The sequence below is a fragment of the Trachemys scripta genome, chromosome 4 (assembly GCF_013100865.1).
Source record: "Trachemys scripta elegans isolate TJP31775 chromosome 4, CAS_Tse_1.0, whole genome shotgun sequence".
In the NCBI taxonomy this organism is placed as follows: Eukaryota; Metazoa; Chordata; order Testudines; family Emydidae; genus Trachemys; species Trachemys scripta.
This window is the reverse complement of record NC_048301.1, coordinates 56,447,258-56,473,311: the sequence shown is the minus strand read 5'-3', so window position 1 is coordinate 56,473,311 and position 26,054 is coordinate 56,447,258. Positions and strand designations below refer to the sequence as shown.

General features: G+C 41.9%; 1 protein-coding gene across 4 annotated transcripts in view; it reads left to right on the top strand.

The window, feature by feature from the left end:
• Nucleotides 1-26,054, top strand: part of FMN1 (formin 1) — a 369,260-nt gene that overhangs the window by 125,002 nt on the left and 218,204 nt on the right. For 2 of the 4 annotated variants that reach the window (XM_034769715.1, XM_034769718.1), the window contains 2 exons: nt 694-726; nt 18,974-19,035. In XM_034769715.1, coding sequence (XP_034625606.1) covers nt 694-726; nt 18,974-19,035 — 95 coding nt within the window. The remainder of the gene's footprint in view (nt 1-693; nt 727-18,973; nt 19,036-26,054) is intronic. The other 2 variants (XM_034769716.1, XM_034769719.1) reach the window with 1 other exon arrangement.

Here is a 26,054-nt window from a genome sequence, read left to right as displayed (position 1 = left end):
TGCTCTTCTCCGGTTCATTCTCCTCAGCTCCATCTGCATTTTCAGCACCTCAGCTCTGACTTTCTTGGCTGCCCACTGACACACTGCCTTTTATACAGTCACTTCAGAGCTTTCTAATAACTTTTTATAGTGTTTTTTCTTTTACTACACATTCCATCTTCATTCATTTTTTTTTTCTTTTCCTACTACACATTTATTCACATGGTCACCACTGTTGTTTACCTCAGAGTGTTATGATCTGCTGGATCCCTGCTAATTTGGTTTTCCCACCAATTTTATATTCAGTACTACATAACCTGCAGCTTCCATCTAATGGTGGAGTGACTCTTCCTTATTTAAATTGGAAGCCAGAATTACAAAATGGAGTCTGGGGACTTCAAAATGGAGTTTCTCTGGTATCCGTGTAGACTGCAAGGGTTCTAAAAATGTACTTATGACTTCTCTGCTAAAAGTTATGGTAATCTTTATTAGCAGTTAACAGAGATGAAGCAGTTCACAATCAAGACACAATTTTTCCTGATAATAGTGTAGATCAGTTTGCAGTAGTGAATAATGACAATGATGAGTAATGAAGCCTTTAGAACTACTGCTGTTTGATATGAGAATCACCAAGTACTATATCTGATATATGTAATGAATATGAAAATATAAATATATTGTTTGAGGCTAAAATGCTTATGCTTTTGTCTCTAGCTCACCTAAAACTTTACAAGGAGGGACCACCAGGTGGGTAAAGAGTGTATTTTGTTGTCTGTGTGTGTCTAGTCTTTGGTTTCTCTCGTTTCCTTAAAGGCAGTGGGTACCTAATTTATGACCTTTTTTCACAATGCAAAGATTTATAAAGAATATGTATTCAGGGCCTATCAAAGTTTTGAGCTAACAATTAACCAGGCCCCTCGTAGTGCTGCAGCATAAATGGGAAAATTCTAACCTGAGGTTTATGGTGATCACCAAACCAATTCAGTTTCATCTAGCATGTCGCAGTTACAAGTGTCCCATTAAAATAAGTAGCACTTGGATTAATCTCTCTCATTTGAATACCCATCTCAAAAGGTTCTGTGTCTGAGTAACAAATCTTGCAATACTAAAATGTTGGGGCTCCCAGGAACAGCATGACAACAGAGAACTGTCACATTTTATGTATCCCGTGGAACACATTGCTCCTAATTCAGAACAAGAATTTATTTAGCTCTGAGAAGGAAATACTGGCAATACCTCACCCATTTCAAAGCTGTGTGAAGGCAGTTAGATACCAGTATATAAATTCCTAGCAGAGTTATTCATGAATCCGTGAAGAAGTGTCTGGAAGCAAAAGCAGATTTTAATTGTGCTGTAAGGAAATGAAAGGAACCACTTAACCTATTAATACATAATTATTTCTACTACACTTATCATTTGAGCAATGCTTCTGTCAATTAATTTTAGAGAAGCCTCTTATACATTGAGGAAATTGCAGTACAAATCCAAGTGACAATGGTAGTCTAGTGACTCATGCATCAAATATGAGCACCTCTGATATTTTGTAATGTTCTACAGTACTGAGTGATATAGAAATGGCAAGAAATAAAAATATTTTAAACAAAGGCAAAATTATCTGTGGCAGAGAATAAATTCTGTCTGCAAATTTGGCATTAGAAGAATTGCTGAAGGTTTCTGATTATAATTGCAGAAAACTATTGCTCTATAGCTTAATTTGTGTTGATTAAGATTGACTTTCTCCTATCAACATTTTTTTAAACTTTGCTGCAGGAATTCTTAAAAACAAAACAGCTTTTGCCTCTAACATCTAACTTCAAAATGTTTAGTCCAGAATATAAATATGGCCCTTTGTCTCTTTAAAACTAACCAACCTAAAAATCTTTATTTTAAAAATTGCTTTCTGTGCTTACATTGTAATTTTATTCATAATTTATTTAAAAGAGCCACCCACACTCTGTCTTTTTTGAAGTCATTGCAGTTGTGAGATGGAGATATTAAGTGAAACTTCGTGTCAGAGGTCCATTTAATACCTCCATACTGTGGTTGTCATGCAATCTGTCATGTTTAAATGCATGCAACATTGCATCTGGGATGCTTTGAAGTGCAATGACCCTTGACATACTGTTGATGCATTTCTAATCCTTCTTGGAGCCCTGTAATATGGATTGAACTCAAGCTGCTTGAAACCTGTTTTGTGTTGTCGTATTCTCATTTTCTGGAATTTGTAAAAGTATGTTTGTAAAATACTATCGGAAATCACTAAAAAAATTAAAGCACTAGCTGTTATGTATTTAAATACTAATAAGGGACCTGCTCTGTATAAGCTTGAATACTTGTCTCTTTCACCAACAGAAGTTGATCCAATAAAAGACATTACCTCACCCACCTCGTCTCTCTAATATTCTGGGCATGGGCAGCACATATAAGAGGTTGGGGGAGGTTAAGCATCCTCCCAAAAGACTGCCCATGCAGGGGAGGGCAAATACCGCAGATGAAGTGTGGGTCACCTCCCTTTGAAGGTGTGCCGCCTTTGGAGCACCAGAAGAGAAGCACCCTGGAAGTGAAGGGGCCGCTGGTGCCCAGACCATGGCCCTGCCCGTGCTCTGCCCGAAGGCCCCACCCCTGTTCGGCCTCTTCCCCTGAGGTCTGACCCGCCCGTTGCTCGCTCCTCTCTGCCATGGAGAGGAGTGAGTGGCGGGTAGGGGCAGGCCTCAGGGGAAGAGGCAGAGAGGAGCTGGCGGCCGGTGGGGGCAGACCTCAGGTGGAAGAGCCAGAGAGGAGCAGGCGGCAGGTGGGGGCGGGCCTCAGGGGGAAGAGGCGGAGAGGAGCGGGTGGCAGGTGGGGGCAGGCCTCAGGGGGAAGAGGCGGAGAGGAGCGGGTGGCAGGTGGGGGCGGGCCTCAGGGGGAAGAGGCGGAGAGGAGCGGGCAGGGGGCCTCAGGGGAAGAGGAAGAGAGGAGTGGGCAAGGGTGCTGTGGGGGCAGGAAGAGGCAGAGATAGGAGTGGGCAAGGGGACTGCGGAGGTAGGAAGAAGGTAGGGGAAGATGAAGAGTGGGGGCGGAGTCATAGTCCAGGCGCCGGTGGCCCTCCCACTCCTAGGGAATGTCCAGTGCTCGCATGTAAGCTTCCCCAAACAGAAGACTCATGCACTGCCTGGGATCCTGGCATCAACATAGCTACAACAATCCTGCATATACTAATAGTTTAACAATTTAAAAAAACCCAGAACTACCATCAAATCAGTACGATAGCAGAGTCTGAACACCCTGCAACCCCTTCAGAACTTGCTTCTTTTAATTTGCTTCAAGTGTTGCTCTCCTCTTCTTTAATCTAGCCTGGTTCTGATCCTCTAATTTTAAAAATAATATAGTAGTAGAAGCAGGTCCGGTTCTAACTTTTTGGCCGCCCCAAGGAAAAGAAAAGAGTGCCTCCCTCCATAGCGCCACCATAACACACACCCTCAGCACCGCGACAACACCGGAGCACCGCGCCGCCGAACCCCTCGTGGAGCACTGCGCTGCCAAACCCCCCAGCCCCTCCGCGGAGTGCCGCTGAACCCCCCCCCCCGGGCGCCCGGCCCCCCAACCCCCCCCCCCCCAGCGGAGGGCTGCCGAACGCCGTGCTGCCGAACCCCCCGCCAAGCGCTGCCGAACCCACCAGCCCCTCGCAGAGCGCCGCTGAACCCTGCCCCGCGGAGCGCTGCCAAACGCCACGCCGCCGAGTGCTGCCGAACCCCCCAGACCCCCGTGGAGCGCTGCTGAACCCCCCAGTCCCCTGCGGTGCACTGCTCGGCCGCCCCCCCCCCCGCGGAGCACCGCTGAACCCCCCAACCCCCACAGAGTGCCGCACAGCCGAACACCCCCCCCGCGGAGCGCAGCGCTGCTGAATCCCCCACCGCCACACACACCTCCCGCCGAGCCCCGCACCGCCAAACACCGCCGAGCCATGCTGCTGAACACCCCCCCCCCCGCTGAGCACCCCACCGCGACGCCACCCCCCCCCGCGGAGCGCCGCTGCCGAATCCCACCCCCAAGCCCCCCGTGCGCCCAGCCACCAAAACAAAAACAACCCACCCCACCCCCCAGCGCCAGCCGACCGAACCCCTCCCAAAAACACCCTGAGTGCCCCCCCGCCACCCCAAGATTGGCCGCCCCTTACCAGGTGCTGCCCCAAGCACGTGCTTGGTCAGCTGGTGCCTGGAGCCGGCCCTGAGTAGAAGAAGAAAAACTGCAATGTCTAAAAATAGGAGCAATTTATTAAAAATCTGCATCTTTCCCTTATCTCCCTTTGTCATCCTTGTCACACTGTCTGGAGTGGCTCATGACCTTGAGTGCCAGGTGCAGTCAGGGCAGAGTGTCAAGGAACAGGACATAAACCCCAAACTGGCTGTATGTTATATAATTAATTTAATCAGCCAAGTAACAAGTGTAAACTCCCAACGCACTATAATAGCCTTAACATGGAGTCACAGACAGTCCTCTTGGTCACTCTGGTCTATCTTGCCACCCATGCATGCATGCCTTTTGATAGATGGTCCCTTACAGCAAAAATCAAGTTATTCCAAGTCCCAAAGGTCAACTGTACCTTAGATCTCTTACCAAAGACAACACTTGTAGCCAATCCTGTAATAAACTAACTCAAGATTTATTAGCTAGGAAAAAGAAATGAGTTATTTACAAGGTGAAAGCAGGTAAACATATATACACAAATGAGTTACAGTCTTACGTTTGAAAAGCTAATAGACACTGCTGTAATATGCAAGTGCTATATGTCCATTCGGTCTAACCTAAGCTAAGCAGCTTGGGGATCCCCTGCTTATGCTTAAAAATTTTGTCCTCTCCAAGTTCCAAGCAGCATAGTGATATCAATTTTTCTTGACAGGGATGTGACATTATTGACATAAACTGTGACCGTATAATCTGGTTTGTATATTGACCTAGGTCTGGGGGCTTGGTCCTTTCCAATTGGGAGAACTTTTTGTCTTTTACTGGGGTATTGGTTTTCATAACCATTCGCCCCATAATGAGTGGCACTGGTGGTGTTACTGGGAAATTGGGGTGTCTAAGGGAATTGCTTGTATGACTTGTGGTTAGCCAGTGGGGTAAAACCAAAGTCCTCTCTGTCTGGCTGGTTTGGTGTGCCTTAATGGTAAAGGAACCCCAGCCTAGGACTATAACTGCCCTGCTCTAAGCAATTTGTCCTGAACTGATACTCTCAGAAGTGTCCCACCCAAGGCAGCATCCTTACAAGGGATTTTTATCCCCTTCCCCCAGAGCTCAGGCTGATGGGATGAGGGTTTGTGCATGTCTCTAGTTCATAGGAGGGGCGGGGAGCTATCAACAAAGTCTTGTCCATTGATGTTCCACAGTGGCTTGTCTGATGTCTTTAGGCCTTCCTTGTTGGGGAGGAGATGACACCTCTTGTGATAAACTAGTATTTCACCCTTGGTAATGCTTCTCCCCTGATTCTGGCATTTTGCAATTTTAGCAAACACTTAAATATTACCTTAAACATGGCATACAGAGATTATAAGTAAGACTAATACATGCAGCATCCTACAAGAATTTCATAAAGTTTGAACACTAAACACATTCTCATAACTCTAATATCTATTTTAACAATACTAGCACACAGGAGAGCCAGGTTGCTTTCCAGCTATGCATTTTTTAATCTTTAGTGAGGCCTGGGGGTCTTGGCATGGGCTATCACCTGGTCTGCCAGCATCACAATCCCTTTTGCTGGTAAGCCCCTGGGGAAATGGGCCTCTCTTTTTATTTGTCTTTGAAGTGCCACGTATACCTAATATACTGTACAAATAATTCATAATTATACACAGATGTTGCAGTATCACAGCTCAAGATGAGCAAAGTAATGAAAACCTAGGATTTCTGAACTTCTTGTCTCTTGGTGGACTGGTAGGCTCTGATCCTCAATTGTGTAAAGTGGAGCTCTGTTTGCAGACATGAGCCCTATTGACTTTGAAGTTAATATATAAAGCCCTACAAACTGTTCTGGCAATTTATCTGTTAGAATTTGTTGAATGTAGCTTTTTGTTGTCAATGTGATATGCTACTCTAAGTACAATTTGTCATTACTTTCAATATTTATATTTTTGCACAAACTGATGAGTTTCTCAAATTCATTTTAATTTAGTAAAACAAAAGTAACTGTTTAAGTTGGCTTTCTGTCTCAGTGAAGGCAGATAAACCACATTTTCAGCCCTAGCATGTTTTTGCTTTCCCTTTCTTTCTGGGAGAGGAGAGGGGAAGGAGATGGGAGCTTCCCAGGATTCTTTGGAGTCTTGCTGATTATTACTTGGCTTCTTTGATTTCCTCTGCAGTCTTCATCCTCAAAGTACTCATTCTGTGGGAGCTATTTGAACTCCTTAAGAGGCCTGAATGTGCCTCCCTTAAGAGCCAGTTGATCCCTCTCCTTGTATGGGGATGACACTCTATATCTCCATTTCTTTCAGCCAAGTGAGAGCATTTGAAAGTCATTCTGTCAGGGTGAGACAAGGTTGTGACTGAGAGGAATCTGGTTAAAGCCCAGTCTGGAGAAGATCGAGGTGATGGCAGGCTGGGCAGAGCAAACAAAGGATATAGACAAGGATATAACATCCCCTCCGAAGGGATTTGTTCAGCATTGGTCATCTGAACTCACCATTTGAGGGTCTTGTTGCTCCCATTTTCTTTTGGAAGATTGAATAGCAGTAGTAGCCCAAATGGCTTTCTCCCATCTCATCTGGTTCGGAGGTTGTGACCCTTTTTCTTCTATGCAGGTCTTGCTACCATAATTCATGCATCTGTCAGCTCAAGTTTTAGTGGATGGGGCTACACCTTAGATCCATTTTGAAGCTAAATCTATTGCAGAATGAGGATGCTTGCAGGGTATTCCACTGTGAGCACATGATACCAGGGTTCTTGCTACCTGTTGGGTTTCAGTTAGAGTTTAAGGAGTGATTTTGAAGACTTTTACGGCTTGAGGCCTCCCAGTCTGAGGGCAGGTCTTCACTGGGGTGGGGGTCGATTTAAGATACGCAAATTCAGCTACGCGAATAGCGTAACTGAATTCGACGTATCGGAGCCGACTTACCCCGCTGTGAGGACGGCGGCAAAATCGACCTCCGCGGCTTCCCGTCGTTGGCGCTTACTCCTACCTCTGCTGGTGGTGGAGTAAGCACGTCGATTCAGGGATTGATTGTCGCGTCCCGACGAGATGCGATAATTCGATCCCTGAGAAATCGATTTCTACCTGCCGATTCAGGCGGGTAGTGTAGACCTAGCCTGAGAGACCATCTTTATCTCTGGACGGTACTGCTGTAGTTGTGCTAATTGAGATGCTTGAGTGGGATCTCCATTAGTGTACCATTAGTGTATAAGAAAGAGAATTTCTGATAGGATGTTTTCAGTGTAGAGCCCTTAGTTTTGGAATTCACTGCTGACTTGAACTAAAGTAGTACTTATTCTTTTTCTGTTCGCATTTAGAAAAAGATATTTCATGTTTCTAGTGATGTAAAATACATATTTTTTTCTAAATGTTTATTAAAAATAAACCAATAAATAAATTGCAGTCCAGTAGAGGTAGAATAAGGCCCAAACTGAAAACCTGAATCACTCCATACTTGAGGATATTTGGAGCAGGAACTCAACGTTGTACCTAATTTCTCACTTTTAATTGAAAAATCCTAGCCTGTACTAGGCCTGCCCTGGACAGTGTTATTTACATATGTCTTTTTGGCTAATTCATTAATTATTGTCAGATCCAATGCAAGTATGTCCATGGGATTCTGGAAAGCTGTACAAGATACCTGCTGTTTGTGTGTATTGTTATTTTTTGCATAAAAAGACATGCTCGTTAGTTTTCCATCTAAACCAATTTACACTTATTCACTTAAATCTTTATATAGACTAGATAATTCCAAGCTTAAAACAATCCCCCTCTGACAGCAATATTTATTTGTTGGAAATATTCTGCACATCCTGAATCTGTCAAAGAGCTAGAAGTAAATGTTGTATGAAAATTACATATTCTCACAGATTGTCAGAAAGTTCCAGAAAATTTCAGACGATAGTATTGTTAATATAGCTGGTCAAAATAGTCAGCTAGAAAACTGTTCTGTTTGACATTGCCAATTCTTTGAAGTCTAAAATATCAATTTCAACAAATTACTGGTGGAAACCAGGGAGGAAACCTATGGAGTCCTGCCACATAGGTTTCAAACTCTGCCTAATTTCCTGCCAGCTCACCTGCCTGGCTCCTGGGCAGCCCACCTGCTGGGCTCTTGGAGAACCTGGGCTTCCAAGCTTATGACTCCTCAGCTACTTTGTAGCTTGCCTGGTGGACTGCCCTTGGAGCCAGGACTTCGACGGGGAGCTGGGTGTCTGGTTCTGCACCTGGCCATCTCCCTGAGCTACTCTCCTGGAGGGCTGGCAGTCAACCATTCTGTGAAAAATTGCAAGAAAAGTCTGTCCTTAGCTCAAATCAGCTATTGTCTTATGAGAACTTTACAAATATCTGAAAAGCAATTCAGAGATGATCCAAGAATTTTCTTTTTCTTTGCATTTTCCTTCTCTCTGTCATTTAATGACATCTGAATTTTAGGCAGTGGAGGATGGGGAAAATAAGTGAAGCTATTTTGCTAAGCTTCATACACAACCCAAGATCTTCCCATTTGTGATGCCAAAGTGGGATAATATTCACAGTAGATTGTGCAGATCTCCATAATATGGTCATCCCTCATCTTCCCTGTGCACTTTGATCAGCAGTGAAATTATTTAGATTATTGGCAGGTAAATGTTCATAGGGCTTCAGAGTTAACACCTCACTGAGGTGAAGAGTGCTATTTCACTCCTAGAACTCTGGTTTCAGGCTGCCTACTTATCACTGTAGACACCACTCCTTTGATTTGATATCCAGTTTACATTTTGAACATTTTCTTCTTCATGACCATAAAGACTAGAGACTATATTATTATTTCTTTTGTTTTTAAAAATGTGTAGATCCTGAACCAGAGGATCGTAGCTGCAAAAGTACTGGTCTGCAAACCACACCCTCTCCACCCCATGATTCAGCCCAAGCTGACACACCCATTTTTAGAACATTGGGGGTTGGATTTCCTAGTTTAGAATTACCCTATCCAGAGGTCCCAGTATGGCTCATAAAATTCTCAGCTGTGTGGCCTAGAGGCCACCCTTTCCTGGATCTTCAGGGTGTTTGTTGTTGGTGAATTCAAACAGACAATTTCTATTCATTTCTAAAGGGGACCAAAAATACAAGTAGATAATATTATTGTAAACATTCATTTTTTGATAACTAATATTCTAAATGCATATGGAAATTGAGTGCAATCCCATGTTGTTATAATTAACCTTTTAGCCACAAGATTAGTTCTTAAGAGCTATAATTTATAGCAAAATACAGTTAATATAATATCCCTATTGTTTTTAGATTAATAGGGTTTGTCCTTTGTCCCAGCCCCATTTTAGAACCTACAGGAATAAGATACAACATTGATATGTGGTAACAACATATCTAAACTGAATCGATATGCCAATGTGTTTTTCTGTGTAACTTGCTCTAGCATAGGTGACTCAGCACATTCAACTTTTACACGAAAAAAGGCATACATCAGAAAAGTACACTAAATCCATTTATCCTCTTTCCCATATGCTTTTTTGACTGATTGCTATGCAGATGGAATGATAAGTAATAAAACACCCCAACTGTATTTTGTATTGCTTGTTATGAGCAGCGGCAGCTCCAGGCACCAGCGCTCCAAGCGCGTGCCTGGGGTGGCAAGTGTGCGAGGGCGGCAGTCAGGCAGCCTTCGGTGGCTTGCCTGCGGGAGGTCTGCCGGTCCCGCGGATTCGGTGGCAATTCAGTAGCGGGTACGCCAAAGCCGCGGGACCAGCGGACCTCCCGCAGGCATGCCGCCAAATCCGTGGGACCGGGGACCTCCCGCAGGCGCGCCGCCCGAAGGCAGCCTGCCTGCCATGCTTGGGGAGGCAAAAAAGCTAGAGCCGCCCCTGGTTATAGTGAGGAAAGTACATTGACACTGCAGTTATGGATTGGACCATTATACCTGCATCTTTTTTAAAGTCATTCTACACATTGCTGTTGAGGGTGCTATTCATAACATGAGCATTTCTTCTCTCAACCCATTTTCATCATAGATAGTGCTTTCTCTTCTTCAAACACTAGATGTCTATGACATGTATACCTGATGTTTTCTTTATTTGTTTACAAGTGTGTAAGCCTTCTGTTGACCATAGTTCTTTTGCTAATCAACCACCCATTTCTGATTGCCCATTTCTGGTTTTTTTAATTACACTTCTAACAGTAACTCGCAAGATGGTTTTTCATTTTTTTATGTCAGAGCACAGAGCCAACTTTCTGTATGTAATTCATGCTCTTTACATTTTTAAAAAAAATTATATTTCTTTTCTGCCACCTATTCCTTTTAAATGTCAATGCCATTATTTTGACTGGCTCAACTTGAATGTTTTCCTGTTTTGTAAAGTGTGTGTGTGTGCGTATAATATATATTTCCTTGCTTTTGGATTCGTCTGCTTCCTGATTTTTTTGTCTTTTTTTTATCATTATCCCTACATGTTCAATACTGCAAACTCCAAGCATTCAAAAATCATGAGACAAGCCCCAAAATCCTGAAATTGACTTAAAATCATGAGATTTTTTAAAATACCACATTTGCGATTCTTTTTATTTTCCTTCTGGATTTTCAGCCCTTTGAGTTCATCTTTATAAGCTTTTTCTTTGCATTCTCATGGATTAAAAATACTTTTTTTTAAAAAGTGAAAATTGAGATTTTCCTGTAATCATGACTCCAGCATGTGGGGCTTTAAAAAAAATACTGAATATCACGAAACTCACAAAAAAATCATGAGAGTTGTGAACTCTGTTTGTTACATATGTAAGAATAATACATCAGGATTTCCATTAAGGAGGCTGGCTCAGTTAATCACCGAAATCCTGGCTCAAGAGACATTGACATGATATGAAATTCCATGTGCCTGGAACACTTAAGTCACTTTGATTCCACTTTTAAAGATTCATGACTATGCTTCCTCTTTGAAACTCCTCCTCTGTAGTACTTTGAGTACTTCGATAAATCAGAATAGGGCACTGCCCCAGGCCTTCTATGCAAATTTGATTGGATTCAGTCATCCCTTAAGAAATTCAGGGATTTTCCCCAATGTAGCAGGTCATGAAGAAATATGGAACGATCCAGCAAACTTTGGGAGTTTCAAAATATCAGTTTGTCTAGACAGTGATGCCACTGGGAAGAAACTGATTAAGATCTTCTGATCATGACCCAAACAAAAATTTTGATCAAAATTGTTGTACATCATATAAAACTTCTAATTTAAAAATCAATTGAAACATCTAACAAATATTAAAGCTAGTATAAAAAAGTAACTGAATTCCAAGGCTTAACTAAAAACACATACGTTCAAACATCCAGTCGTGTATTGCTTCTAATCTCAGGGCAAGCAAACTGGCAAATACCGTTGTACTTAATTTCTCCTTTATTTTCTGCAGGCCCAATAGAAACAAGAATAGCTGTTAAAAATACTTTTACAGTGAAAAGGAGATTTTTCTTTGCAGTGGCAGAGATAATGGGGCTCAAGCCCCTTTAAAAAGGCACCACACATACACCTAAGCATATTATGCAAGTGACCAAAGGAGGTGTACAACACAAATTTTTACATGGGACTGGAAAGTGAGTCTGACTCTCATTCATCTGGCAGAAGCAGGGGCCCGACTCCCTGCTCTGGGTGATGTAACATGGCACATGAGGTCATGTGGTGCTGTGACCCTGTGCACCATGTCACAATGCTACTCACTGAAATTTGGTCTCTGTCATGATGGAGGGGCAGCTGGGTCAAACCTGAGTGACGCTGCGACCCTATGCACCAGGTTGTAATGCTGGGAATGGGGACCAGGCCCAGCCCAGTAGGACAGGAGCTGTCACTGTAGGGTGAGTGTAGATGGACTCACGCTCCAGCCCACCACAAATGACCCATCACTCCCCTGCTTTAAAACTTGCTTCTGCCACTGTTTCTTTCTCTATCTTAATACAGACTTCAGGTTTAAATCCTCACAAGACCCCACAACTTGAATAGTGGTCAGTTGTTGTTCTTCAGAATTATATTCTTAATGATCTTCTTGTATTCCCTCATACTGGTCTAATTTCTTCTTAAATCCATGGTTGTCCTTTATGCTCATGACATGTGTGTTTGACTGGAGTCCCTTGATGACTTAAGTCTTTACACTTCAGGTATTAGAGTGAAGACAAGTTGAATTCATTTTTATATGTCTTAATTTAATGTACTTTATTCTTTCTCTTATTACCCAACAAAAGTGGTTTCATACTTTTTTTTTAATGTCATGAATGCTTTTTTTTTAAATCGTAACTGAAATATAGCATACTATTCCTCATGCAGGAGGCTGGGAAGAGGAGGGAGCAGGGGCTTGGAGGGCAGGGCACAGGGCTGGAGGGCTGAGCAGGGGAGGAGAAATGGGAGCTGGAGACAGGGGTACCTTGGAGGCTTAGACAGCTAAGGAGGGGAGAAGAGGGACTACCAGGAGGCTAGAGGGCTGAGGTGGGAGAAAGGAGCTAGAAAGCAGGAGGGAATGGTGTCAAAAAAGCCAAAATGCAGTTGGTGGGTTGCCTTAGTAAAAAGTTTGGGAACCACTGGACTAGCTGACCTCTCAAGGTCCCTTCTGGCCCTATGTTTCTATGATTCTGGGAAAATGCAATTTATTATATATAGAAGAGAATTGTAATTACAGCTGGCTGAAACTTGGAATTTCTGGTTCATGAGAAATTTTGACATTTCAAAATTTTGTTTTAGTCCAAATTGGAATGAAAACAATTATTTTTGAAATTTCCTGTGAATTGGAATGTCTGAAAAAAATTGGTTTTGGAATACTTGAGGCATTTGGAATTCCAAAATTTTGTAATCAGCCCTGCACTTTTAGATATTTATGTAAGTAATATAGATGATATACAAGTATTGATTAAGGCTGAAACACAAGTAGAAGAACCAAAAGGCCTGCAAAAGAGGTTAGCTTAGCCAAACTAATCAAGCCTTAAATTGTAGGTTCACATGAGTAAGTAACTGGTAAGTTTATTCACAAGATATGGTGCTGCAGTAAGCAATTGTGTTTAAGAACTGATGGAGTTGAAGAAAGAAACCACAAAACATGAATTGTTGATATTTTAAGAGATTCCTGAGAAATACGTATTACAGAAAATTGCAGGTGTTTGACAACAGAAAAGTTATAGCAACCATTGATGTAAATGGTTAATTAACCTATAGAACCTGGGGACCACAACAAAAGTGGGGTGTGGAAGTTGAGATAAGGAAAAGGGGATGGACTGATCAAGAATATATATGAGATACAATGACATGCACTACAAAACATTATAAAACCTGTGCCCTGGGATACACTGGAACATGCCAGACTGATGTGCACCTGTTGATTGTCTTACCTACTTCGGGATTCCCTGCAAGAAAAAAGTAAGGAATGCAAGTGCTGGACATTCAGTATTATCCTCCTCTCCTTTGCTATATTGCAGTGCTAATAAGTGTGAATATAATGTTACTGGAATATGCTTCATGAAAAAGGTCTCTTGTAAGGTATCATTACAAAGCTTATAATGTACTGAGTGTGTTCATCCTATTTGTATGAATGTATCATTCTTGTATCTGAAACTAGAAATATGAAATAACTCTGAGGTGCTATTGTAATTATGCAAACTGTGGGTCATTAATGGTAGTTTGGAATCTTGATGGCTCCCATTAACCAGGACAATTGACTGTAGATGGCTCTGTTTACTTGCAAGCCTTCCTGTGAGTCAGGCGGGGAAGAATGAAGGCTTGGAGTCTCACAGGACATGTGACCATGTCACTTGGTACTGGAATCCACCTTAAAACTGGTGCTTTTCCATTTAGAAGGAGGGATGGGGACCCAGAGAGACAAAAGATTCCCGGTTTGTGCCAAAGCTATAAAAGGGGATGGAACAGAACACAGGGGGCTGCAGTCATGAGAAATCCCCTAGCCACTACCTGACCTGGAACAAGGACTGTACCAGGGGAAAGGATTGGGCCCAGACTAAAATGGAGTCTAGTCTGTGAAAGAAGCTTATTGGAACATCTCTGAGGGTGAGATTTCATCTGTATTCAGTTTCCTACTGTATTAGGCTTAGACTTGCATGTTTTATTTTATTTTGCTTGGTAACTTACTTTGTTCTGTTATTACTTGGAACCACTTAAATCCTACTTTTTATATTTAATAAAATAACTTTTTGCTTATTACTGAACCCAGAGTTAGTGACTAATACCTGGGGGAGCAAACAGCTGTGCATATCTCTATCAGTGTTATAGAGGGCGGACAATTTATGAATTTACCTGTATAAGCTTTATACAGACTAAAACAGATTTATTTGGGGTTTGGACCCCATTGGGAACATCAGTATCTGGGTGCTAGAGACAGGAGCACTTTCTAAGCCGTTTTCTGTTGAGTCTGCAGCTTTTGGGGGACGTGGTTCAGACCTGGGTCTGTGTTTGCAGCAGACTAGCATGTCTGGTTCAACAAGACAGGGTACTGAAGTCCCTAGCTGGCAGGGAAAACAGGCTCAGAGGTAGTTTCAGCCCATTAGGTGACAGTCCCAAGGGGGGTCTCTGTGACCCAATCTGTCACACGTACTCTTTCCTATCGTCTTCCCTTATAACATATAAATCCCAAATTGCCAGCTCTTGTCCTCTTTGCATCCGCAGATACTGAAAGTGCCTGTCACCTGACTTTTTTTCTTGCTATCACTACCCTACACTGCTTTGGTGTTGCAGCCTCCTAGTACATATGTAAAACTCCTTGCATTCACATGCAACTTGTATCAACAGTGCACTAGTGTTTACACCACTATTGTGGTTGCACTTTTTTCTGAGCAACATCTAAGTACTGTTGTATTTTGCACTGTATCCCTCTGAGCCAGTATGGACAGAAAATTTAAACTTTGCAGCTCTATGGGTGCCATGGCCATTGGAACCCTACAAGTCTCCTCCCTTCTCGCCTTCCTTAGTGATAATTTTGACAACTCAGACCACTGGTTCTGTGTGCCGGACCCTTTCATCAAGGGGCTAAAATTGCTCACAATAAATAGTCCCAAATTAGACTGCCCTTGTGATAAATAGGTAAGGAGAAGAATGAATCACTTGTTTGCTGTCTGTGTCATACAGCACAGTACAAATTATTATATTCAGTCCTGGGTCTTATCAGTTGGGTTTCGTTTTCACTGTACCATCAGATATTAATATCTGTATGGTACAGATACACTGTACCATACAGATATTAATGTTTGCTTAAGGAGGAGATAAAACACACTTTGCTGGGTGTCAACTCCTATTAAATAGATTATTTTTACAATATTTAAATTAACCGATGAAGACTATTTTATTTTATATCTATTCTTATTACAGAATTAAGCATCTACTTTAAAGAGCACTCTCCATTATTACCCATCAGGAATATTTGTATTTTAGATACTTCCTTTTTAGTTTGTCTGGAATAAACATTACACTGGTCAGTAAGTTGGTATGCTACAGTATATCTTTTATATCATGCTAGAAAGTATATTAGATATACATTACACTACATCAATGTGCAACACACTGTATATAAGCAATTCAAAGACTTGACACTTGCTTCTACCCAGAGGTGATATGTTTAAGCAGAAGATTGGGTACACTATTTCTTATAGAGTCATAGAGTTTAAGGGCAGAAGGGGCCACTAGATCATCTGCTATTGCCCCAAGCATCAAGATTTTTTGGAATAAGATAACTTCAAAAAATAAAAAAAAAAATCATATAACTAAGAGTTGTAGCATTCCAGGCCACTGAAATTATTCTGGAGTTTGCCAATCCAAAGAGTTGATGTAAAAGGCAAGAAATTAACAAGACTGCTACTCCCAAATGGTAAATAATACTCTGCCTCTTAAATAAAATACATGGTTTAAAAAACAAACAAAACCATTTTTTCAGACCGGTCTTTTTTTCTTGACTACTTTGGCATGTTCAAGATCCTTGAGATACTGGAACCTTCGGATATTAATCTATACATTACCCCTACAGAAATGTTAATTTACTTCTGCGTCAGAAAGTGTTTGGAGAATTCCTCTTTGGTAGCTGTAGAGGAGTTAGCCAATCTGGAAACAGGCAGCAACTAAGGAGCTGAGGAATTGTATATTATGTACAAACTGGTTAGGATTCCTATTTGGTTTTGTTTTCCTTATTTTTGGTGTGGTTTACATTGTTTACTGCATGAGTTATGTACTTAGACATTAAATCTGATGAATTTCATGTTTATGTTGGGTTTAAGGGAAGAGAGATATTGAGGAGATGACATTATAGGTTGCTTTTGCCTGTCCTTGTTATTTTGTCCCATATTTTTCTCTTGTTTTACCAACCAAATAAATGTAAAAATACCAGTCATTTCTCCCTTTTATATCAGTCCAGATGCTATGATATATCTCCTTCAAGCTGGCAAAAATTGTTAAAACAATTTAAATAAGATCTACGCATAAGATGCTTCTTGGCTCACAGACTTCACTGTCTCTGTCTCCAGCTGGTAGAAGACCAAGTATCCTTTCCCTCTCCCTAAAGAAACAATTAAAAGAAAAGGAGTACTTGTGGCACCTTAGAGACTAACAAATTTATTAGAGCATAAGCTTTCATGGACTACAGCCCACTTCTTCGGATGCAGGCACACACAGTCAGATTCCTCTGCCCCAAAGAAAGAATGTTTTTGTTTTGCTTTGTTGCTCTAGTTCTTTGTACTAGGCACCATATAAAACCCTAAGATAGTGAAACTTGTCAGTTAAATTTTGGCCTTAGTTTTTTTGTTGGCCAACAAAGAATGTTGAATTTTGTTGAATGACTTCTGTAGTTTGATCACAACTATTCCCAAGAGAAAGATACAGTACGTATTCTATAGCCATTTGCTAGTTTAAGTCTCTCTTTCCAGGGCAAATGAAGTACCTCAAAGGGAAATGCTTCTCTTAAACATGTTCAGTCCGGTCTTGGCTCATCACTCATTACAATTAGAGTCTCTGAGTCTACTCTACTGAGTCAATAGGAATTGTACCAGGGAGCAGGAGCAGAGCCATGTTCCATTGGCTGAATATGTTTAACTGGAGACAGAGAGGAGGGAGAGTAGCTTTAGTTGCCAAATGTGCAGCTGCTTCCTTAGTGTCATATGAGGGACTGACTACCTTTGGACCCTCGGTCTCACTTGCAACAAGCTTTCTTTAAAGAATGTGAGCAAGCGCCAACTGTGATTTATGAATGCAAGCACTGACAGTTACTCCACTTACTAAACACAACAAACAGTCAGCTTTTGTAGTCTGGTTTGCTTATTAAAAGAAAGAGCTCTACCAAGCATGTAATCAATGTAGCTAATATTATCCTAGAATGCTTTCAAGTCAGTAGAGAGAAGACTGTTTTAGGTCTTTAATTATGTTTTCAAAGCTAAAATGCAAGTATATTTTCATGACTAAGCAGTTATGTCTTGACAACCCCATCTTCCCCTGAAATTCAAGCTTAATTTTTTGCAGACCCATATGGTTTTCTTTCCATTTCATTACTCTGAACTGTGAATTGTATTAGTTAGAGTCCTATTTATTGGAATCATGATGAGTTTAAGGATATACTCATTTATTTTTACCTACAGTACCATACTCAAATAGTAATCAAATACATATTATTGTATGAAATCTTTTCACGTGTGGTCTGTGATTTGCAGTTTACAATTTTTTAAAATATATAATAAAATCTTAGTCTTACAAAGTACTAAAAACAGTGCTAGGGATTCAGATCGCAACCAAAGCCAGGAATAGTACTTTATTTCTTTGTAAGAAAACAATTATTTGTAAATAGAACTATGAACTGTATGTTCTATTCATTCATATTTGATTCATATTTTTTCATAGATTCATATATTTAAGGTTATAAGGGTGCATTAGATTATCTAGTCTGACTTCCTGTATAATACAGGCAATAGAATTTCACCAAAGTACCCCTGCATTGAGCCCAGTAACATGGTTGACTGAAGCATATCTTCTACACAGGCATTCTGTCTTCTAAAAAGGCATTAAAGACATTAAGAGATGGAAAATCTCTCTCTTCCCTGGGTAGGCTGTTCCAATGTTAATTACTCTCACTGTTACATTTTTTTTGCCTGATTTTTAATTTGAAATTGTCTGGCTTTAACTTCCAGCCATTTGTTCTTGTTATGCTGCCTTTCTCTGATATATGAAAAAGCACTTTGGTGCCTAGTATTTCTTCTCCATCAAGGTACTTATACATAGTAAGCAAGTCACCTCTCAATCTTCTTTTTGATAAGCCTCTTGCTGTAAGGCATTTTTCCAAGCCTCAAATCACTTGGTTTTTTTCTGCACCCTGTCCAAATAGTCTATGTGTAGATGTTATCGGCTTTAAAATTGAATACAATTCAGTGAAAGATTTGACTACTAAATGTAGATATTCCTTCAAAACTTTTTGTGTGTGATAGAAGCATGCTATCAACTGCACTTTTTACCTCAAAAACCAAATCCCAAGTTTCTTCAGTTACCTCAGTTTACCTCAATTTGAAATACATTCCCACTCCACCCATACACTTTTTACTCCTCTCCCCATGTGAGAGCTATTTGTATTATCCTCTGTCACTATTAACACCATTGTCAGTGTGGCCACATATATCACATGATCCTGGAATATGCACTCTAATCAATGTGACTTACATTTTCTTTGCCACCTTTCTAGCAGGCCTACTCTTCAGAAGCTTCAACCTATGTTTTTTGGCATGGAAGCACAGTATAAAATGGCACTGCGTCTAGAGTGTCATGTTGTTTTCATAGACAGAGGCATTTTTGACTGTTATGTCATTAATCTGTATTACTTCTTTATTTTTTACAGAGTACCATGCTGCAATTTTGCAATTAAAGAGGGAAAACAAGGAAGAAGTTGAAAACTTAAAGGTACATCTTTTTAATGATGCTGATTTGTTATAGAAGTGATTTTTCGTTCTTTAAATCTTGTGCAAGTTGCAGATTTAAGTAATCCAGTATATGATTTATGTTCTGATATTAAACATATTTTTGTTTTTCTCTCTAAAAGTTAGTTTTCAGCTGACGGGCAGCTCAATTAAAGATACTTTACTTAAAATCCATATGTGCAGTCACAAATCACTTTTAAAGGGATTTAGAATTTTTTCAAATGTCCCTTTTCTAAGCTTGCTGATTGTATCACTCCTGCAGGGCACAGGGCAAATTCATCCCTCTGACTCATCAGCACTGTAATTTGTAAACTCATTTAGCATATTAAAGCTCCATGACTTAACTCGTTGCTTTTTCATTTAAGTAGCAGCATAGATTTCTTATAAAGTGCAGTTATTCTCCAAAAAGTGCCCATAGGAATTGCATTTGTGGGGCTGTGTGTCTGTGATTTCATATTTTACTGCCTTTATGAGTAAAAGAATGTTTGTTTTCCTAAATGCCACCTCTGAAAACCCAGTCTGGTTTCTGACTGTTAGAGCTAGAAAGATCACAGTTCAACATAAATAGAAAAAGTTCTTCTATCTGAATTTAATTAACTATCCTATGGATGGTATATGAACTCATCAGAATCGAGCCAACTCTTCCAAAACAATGTTGGCTCTGCAGTGCTAACTGAAGTAAAAAGTAGCAAAAGCATATTTTTGTCATAAAAGCAAGTAGGTGTGGTTGAATATAAAGGTCGGGAGCCGATTTCTTGAACAAGAAGATGGTGCCAATTTTAAACACTTTGAATTATCTTCTGGTCAAACTATGTAGCACTTTTCTAGCACTGAACAGTGAATTAGCTGTAATACCTGCACCATGGTACCACAGTATGTTTGTGCTGTGTTTTCAGTAAGTCACTGAGATACAAACATATGCAGCATTTCCATTGTCAACATTAAGGCAAATGGAACTGAAAATAGCAGGTAGAAAAAGTCTGAGCCTGGTGACATAAAAGGCAACATGTTCTCAGAAGCTTTGCTAATAGATTCCACTTGTTGGGTCTCCTCAAGTCCTGAATGTTGTATTTTTCCCGTCCCTTACCTCCCCCCCTCCCCACATTGACTTTTCTTGTGCTGGCATAATTTTTTCAGTTTTCATCATTTTTCTTGAGTCTATAGTGTGAAATCTTGCCCCACTGAAAAGTCAATGAGAGATTTGCCATTGACTCCAATGGGACCAGGATTTCATTCATATTGTTTTTTTTTTTTTTTTAATTTTCTTCAAAATTCCTTGAAATGTCTGAGTCGTGGTTTTTAATGCTGGAGACTTAGCATTTATTGATTTCTGTTTTTTAAAAGCATATACTCAATGGCTGTAGATTCATCAATCAGATTATCATGTCATATAAAAACTTATAACATAGCAATATAAAAACAGGTCCAATTAGCCCAATTTCATAACAAAATCTGGCCATCCAGCTGAAGTCCTATTCTTCTACTGTAGTTCCCACTACGCTAAAATTTTGCTGAGAAAAACATGGGTTTTAAAGCATGCTAAGAAGATAAATAAATTTGGGCTTTTTTGGGAACAAAATGGAATCAATGTTTGACAAATCAAATGGCTTGATGACACACCCACGTTTAACAAAATCTACATGGAATCATCTGATTGTCTAAAGAACATCAAAAAGGCTTTTTTAAAAGTGTTTCTTGGTGTTTTAGTGTCCAGATACCTCTGGCAAGATGCCTCATGCTTGATTATACAGAAAAGGAGAGTAAACAGAATGAGATGACTGAAGAGAGGGAGAAATAGTTTCTCTAGTCTCTCACTTCCTGGGCTTTTAAAGAATTGGGTATGTTGCCCTTCTACTGCTTATTTTACCCCACCAGTAAGTGGTATCTGTTGCTGTGGTAAGATGTGAAGATTTCTGCACATCACTCAACACTAGTTCTTCCAGAGGATTGAGGAGTAGCATTGACCGGCGCTGAGGACAAATCTATGCAGACCTACTTGACTTAGGTATGGAGATGTGGTGTAGAAAGTGGTGTTTAAAGTATTGAGCTCCAAGGAATTTTATCTCCCAAATTACTAAAACTTTGTAGTCTAGAGAAACAAAAAATGGTAGGCCAAATCGTAATTGTGTGTTTTAATGCCAGCTCATAGAATTATAGGACTGGAAGGGACCTCAAGAGGTCATCTAGTCCAGTCTCTTACATTCATGGCAGGGCTCTAGACCATCTCTGACAAGTGTTTGTCTAACCTGCTCTTAAAAGTCTCCAGTGATGGAGATTCCCCAACCTCCCTAGGCAATCACAACACAGGGATGTGATTCCCAATATTTTAGTCACATTGCGTTCTTGGCATCCTTTAGGTGACACTATGCTTAAAGATAAGGAAAAGCCTCACAATTATTAACCATGACTATAGGAAAAGAAAGAAGACTGTCACAGTTACCAGGCTAACAGCACCACTCACAGGGCTGGCCTTAGGGGTGGGCCACCCAGGCATTTGCCCAGGGTGCCAAGGTCAGGGGGACACTGTGTGGCAGCGCAGAGGTGCATGTTGCCAGTGTGGTGTCAGAAACTGCTCCTGGTTGGCTAGGGACTGTCGCAAACTTGTAGCGGTGATGTGTCGGGGGAGGGGGGGGAGAGGATGGTGCCCAGATTTCTCCCTGCTTCCTCCTGGCAGAGGAATTGGGGTGGGGGAAGCAGTGATTCAGAGATACTGCTCCTTCCCCCTTTATTCTGAACCTTCCTAGGGGGGACTAAGGGCAGGTGAGGAGCAACGCCAGGCTCCCTGCATCCAGGTCACTTTCCCCACCTGTGCAGTGCTGTGAGGCAAGCATCAGGAGCTGCTGCTCTCCTGCCCTCCCCTTATGCAGCCCAGGTGGGGAAAGTGACTTGGAAGCAGGGAGCTCTGACCTCGCTCCCACCCCCACACTCCCCAAGGGGGCCAGAGGAGCAGTATTTGGGGGAGGGGGGAAGTGAGTAGCAATGGAGCCACTGCATGCATCCAGATTGTTTTCCCCACATGGACGCACGAGGGGGTGCAGGGGTTAGGAGTGAAGGGGGCAAACTGCAGGCATTGGGGACACAGGAGGGGGCAGCCGTTAGGAGTGCAGGAGGTGGAGAGCGCAGGGATTAGGGGTGCAGAAGGGGGGCAGGGATTGGGACAAAGGGGGGTGAGGAGCTTCAGGAGCCCACAGGGTCCAGGGACAATGGGGGGCACCTATGGGGACCAGGGGCAATGTGGGGAGTGCCGTGTCCATGGGGGCCAGGAGTGCCAAAATACAAGTTTGCCCAAAGTGCCATTTTCCTTAAGGCCTGGCCCTGCTGACCTCTCCTGGTCTCTTTGAATGCATATCTTCCAGGTCTCGGGCCTCGAGCCATCACATTTGTTGGGGTAGAACCCCACATGATTCTCCCATTCTCAGACTAGGCCTTGGGCTTCAGTCCCCCTGTACTAGGGTCATTACTAGGGTTGCCAACTTTGTAATATTTAAAAACTGGACACTCCAACAGGAGGGTCAGAACCTCTCCTTACCCTCCCCTTCCCTCAGGCCTCACCCCAGCCCTGCCTCTTCCTCCAGGGCTCCACTCCTGCCCCAGCCCCTTTGCCCTGAGGCCCCGCTCCGTTCACTTCTCTTTCCTCCTGCCCCCGTTGCTCGCTGCTCTTCCTCTCTCTCTCCCCCACCTCTGCCCAGGTCGGGAGGCACTTGCCTGGGAAGCCAGGGCTGAGAGCTGCAGACACGCAGTGCAGGTAGGAGGTAGTCCCGGCTAAGAAGGGGCTGGCACAAGTGATGACTTGGCACCTCCCCCACCCACAGTAACCGGACTTTGGGTGTCCAGTCAATAGATCTGACTGGACACTGTCAGGTCCCCTTTTTGACTGGACTTTCCAGTTGAAAACTGGGCACCTGGCCACCTTAGTTGTTACCTCAGCAGTACCTGCAGTTCAGCTCCCTCTGGGAGCTATTGACAATGGTATCCACTGGCCAGACAGCCTTCTTAAAACCACTTACTGTTGATTTAGAACCAAATAATTTCAGAGAAAATTTACTTTAAAACAATCTATACATGTGGCTTTCTTTCCTAAGACTTATCTTCCCCATGAACCTGGAAAGATCCTTATTGTTTAAGATGCTTTTGAGGGGTGTGCATGTGTGTTCCATGTCAGTCTGTTTCCCCAGTACTAGCTCTCTCATGACTCACCCCTTCCTCTCTCTTCAAAGAGTCTCTTTAGATGTTTAGGGTCCCTTTGATTCCTAGGCTGCCAGCCTTGGCAAAACAGCTGGGTAAGTTTGAGCTGGAGGCTGGAAGTAGCATTTTCATTTCAAAAGGATCAACCATTTTCTTATTATTGCCCCCAAGTGTGTGCTGGGAGGCTACTTAGCTAGAGGTGAATGAGGAGCTCACAGACCATGTGGCACTAGGGCAAGAATGGGAGGCTTTGGTATGGGAAAGGGGAAATGGCATGAGCTCTGGCATGAGAGAAGGGATGGGGGGGGAGTTGCAGCAACTCCCTGAAATAAAAGGGCAGGGGGCGGGGCATGGAGCGATGCATAAAGCTCCTTGTGTGCGCAATAAGATCTGCCTACAGAAGCAACAGAAGGCGTGCAGCATTCTAATAAGTATATCTTAAAATTCAGTGAAGGCAAAGGCAAATGTGTAATGACCTAAAATTAGAATAATAATTTTTAATAACTATTTTTGCATCAACAGTGAAATCTACCTTCTAGATAGCTATTAGGAGTATGGGGAAATTACTCCAATGAGGAAGCATGGCTTGCTTTGTCAGAGATTAAGTGGGAGAAAAGGACAAACATATTCTGTAGACCAAAGGGGGTAGTGTTAAATGCTCACCTCTGCAACTAGGAAGACAGTAGTAGTGGAGAAACCAGGGATACAGACTAAAACTATACTGTGAATCAAGTGACTCTTGGGGTAATCATCAGTAGCAATGATTGTGAAGGCAAACTGCCACTAGAAATGCATGGAAGGACCCATAGTTATTTTGTATTTCTCAAAACAGAAATAGTCAAAATGTGGTGGGGAGGAAGATGAGGGTCCATATCCATATTTTCTCCCTGAGACATAATCAGTTTATTTCTAAGAAGTGAACTACATAAACATGTTTACAGGAATCTAGAGAGCTACAGCAGCACCAATAATGTACTCAGTAGTAGCAATGGTCATTCTTATGATGACCTTTCAATATTGTGATTTGGTGAATCCAAGCACACTTTATGAATTCTGTTTGATATTGGGACTCCGTGTGTGTCTGTGTCAGACTCTATTTGAATGTGGGGCTTCTTGCCTTCTCTTGTCTTTTTGCCTCCATATTGGATTGAAATTCCAAGAGGTGGTGACACAGGACTGACAACATGAGCCATTAATCTAAGTAGTTCCCCTTCAAATGGGAGCACCTTAGGATGTGGAATAGTTGAAGCCTAGGGAAAACAAGTTTTGTCCAACTTTTCTGCAGGAGGTTCTAGAGCAGTGGAATTTCACCAGAGACAGAACAAAGAAAGACTGAGACATTGGGGTGGGAACTCACAAACAGGAAGCTGGGGCATAGCAGGGGAAGAGAGGGACATGCTTTCATAATAGGGGATCTTTCTTAGCTCCAGTTTGAGCTGAGAAAGAAGGAAACTGGTTGAATGCATAGGAGAGAGACAGATTCCATGATCTGAAGCTATGTGCAGGAGGGAAGATCCTGGGCTCCTTATAGGACTCTGGCCAATGCTCAAAGAAGGCTCAGGATAGTGAGGCAGGGAAAGGCATGTAAATGTGTTAATTGTCTTGCTTAGAACTCCTTAATCCTTAAGCTAACTAAAGAGTGTTTGGTTTTTGGGAACCCTCACCAAATCTGTATGTGTGTCTACCTCATGGCCACAAATCCCTGAAGACAAGGTTGAAGTTGTGGGAAAGGGTCTGCTTTACCCACTAGGGAGACTTGGGGATCATCACTGGTCGTGGGGGCCAAGGTCAGCACTAACACAGGGCTCCATTTCCATGAGGAGGTAACAGCTAGCGAGTGCCCAGGAAATGTCCCAAAGATGCCAACGGGAGAGACAATACCTCAAGGGAAGCTTTAAGAGCACATGGCCCAGCCTGTGAGATCCAAACCACAGTCCGGTGAATGTCCGGCCAGGGCGAGCACTACCAGGGTGTTTGTGACAGCTATACTTAATTTGTCATGTAAAACTACATTACAATGGCTAGATAATACTACTTTATTGATAGGAAGTGTCTGGTAACCCTACATGTTCCATATTAAAAGACTCCATATTATTTAATAAAGTATTTTAGAGTATGAAAACATAAATGGAAAGAAATGCCGACATGTTAATTAGAGAGACAAAGTGGGTGAGGTAATATCTTTTATTGGACCAACTTCTGGTGGTGAGAAAGACAAGTTTGAAGCCACACGGAGCTCTTCTTCAGGTCTCGGAAAGGTACTCTGAACATCACATGATGCTAAATGCAAGGTGGAACAGATTGTTTGAACACACACAAGAATCTCACACAGGAAAATGATAAAAGACAAAAACACCCTATCACCCATGTCTGAACACTTTTCACAAAGTGATCACTCCATATCTAACCTATCAGTCCTCATCCTCAAAGGAAATCTGCACAACCCTTTAAAAAGAGAACCCTGGGAGATTAAATTTATAACTCTGCTAGACACTAAAAATCATGGATTGAACAGACGCTGGATTTATGGTTTATTACAACAATCTCTAACCCACGAACCCCCTTCTTTTGTTCTATGACTGCAGAGGTGTTAATGGGTCAGTCTACCTTGAAAGGTTCCTTGCAATATGTGCTAACTACTTATGCTAAACAATCTGTTCCACTTTGCCTGTTGCTGTGATGCTCAACGTACCAGATTGCAAGAGGAGCTGTTAATTGGTTTCCATTAAAAACATTAATTTTGGACATTTTATGTTTTCCATGAAAATAAATTTGAAAGAAATTGACAGGCTAGTAGATTCCTGAACTGTAAAGTTC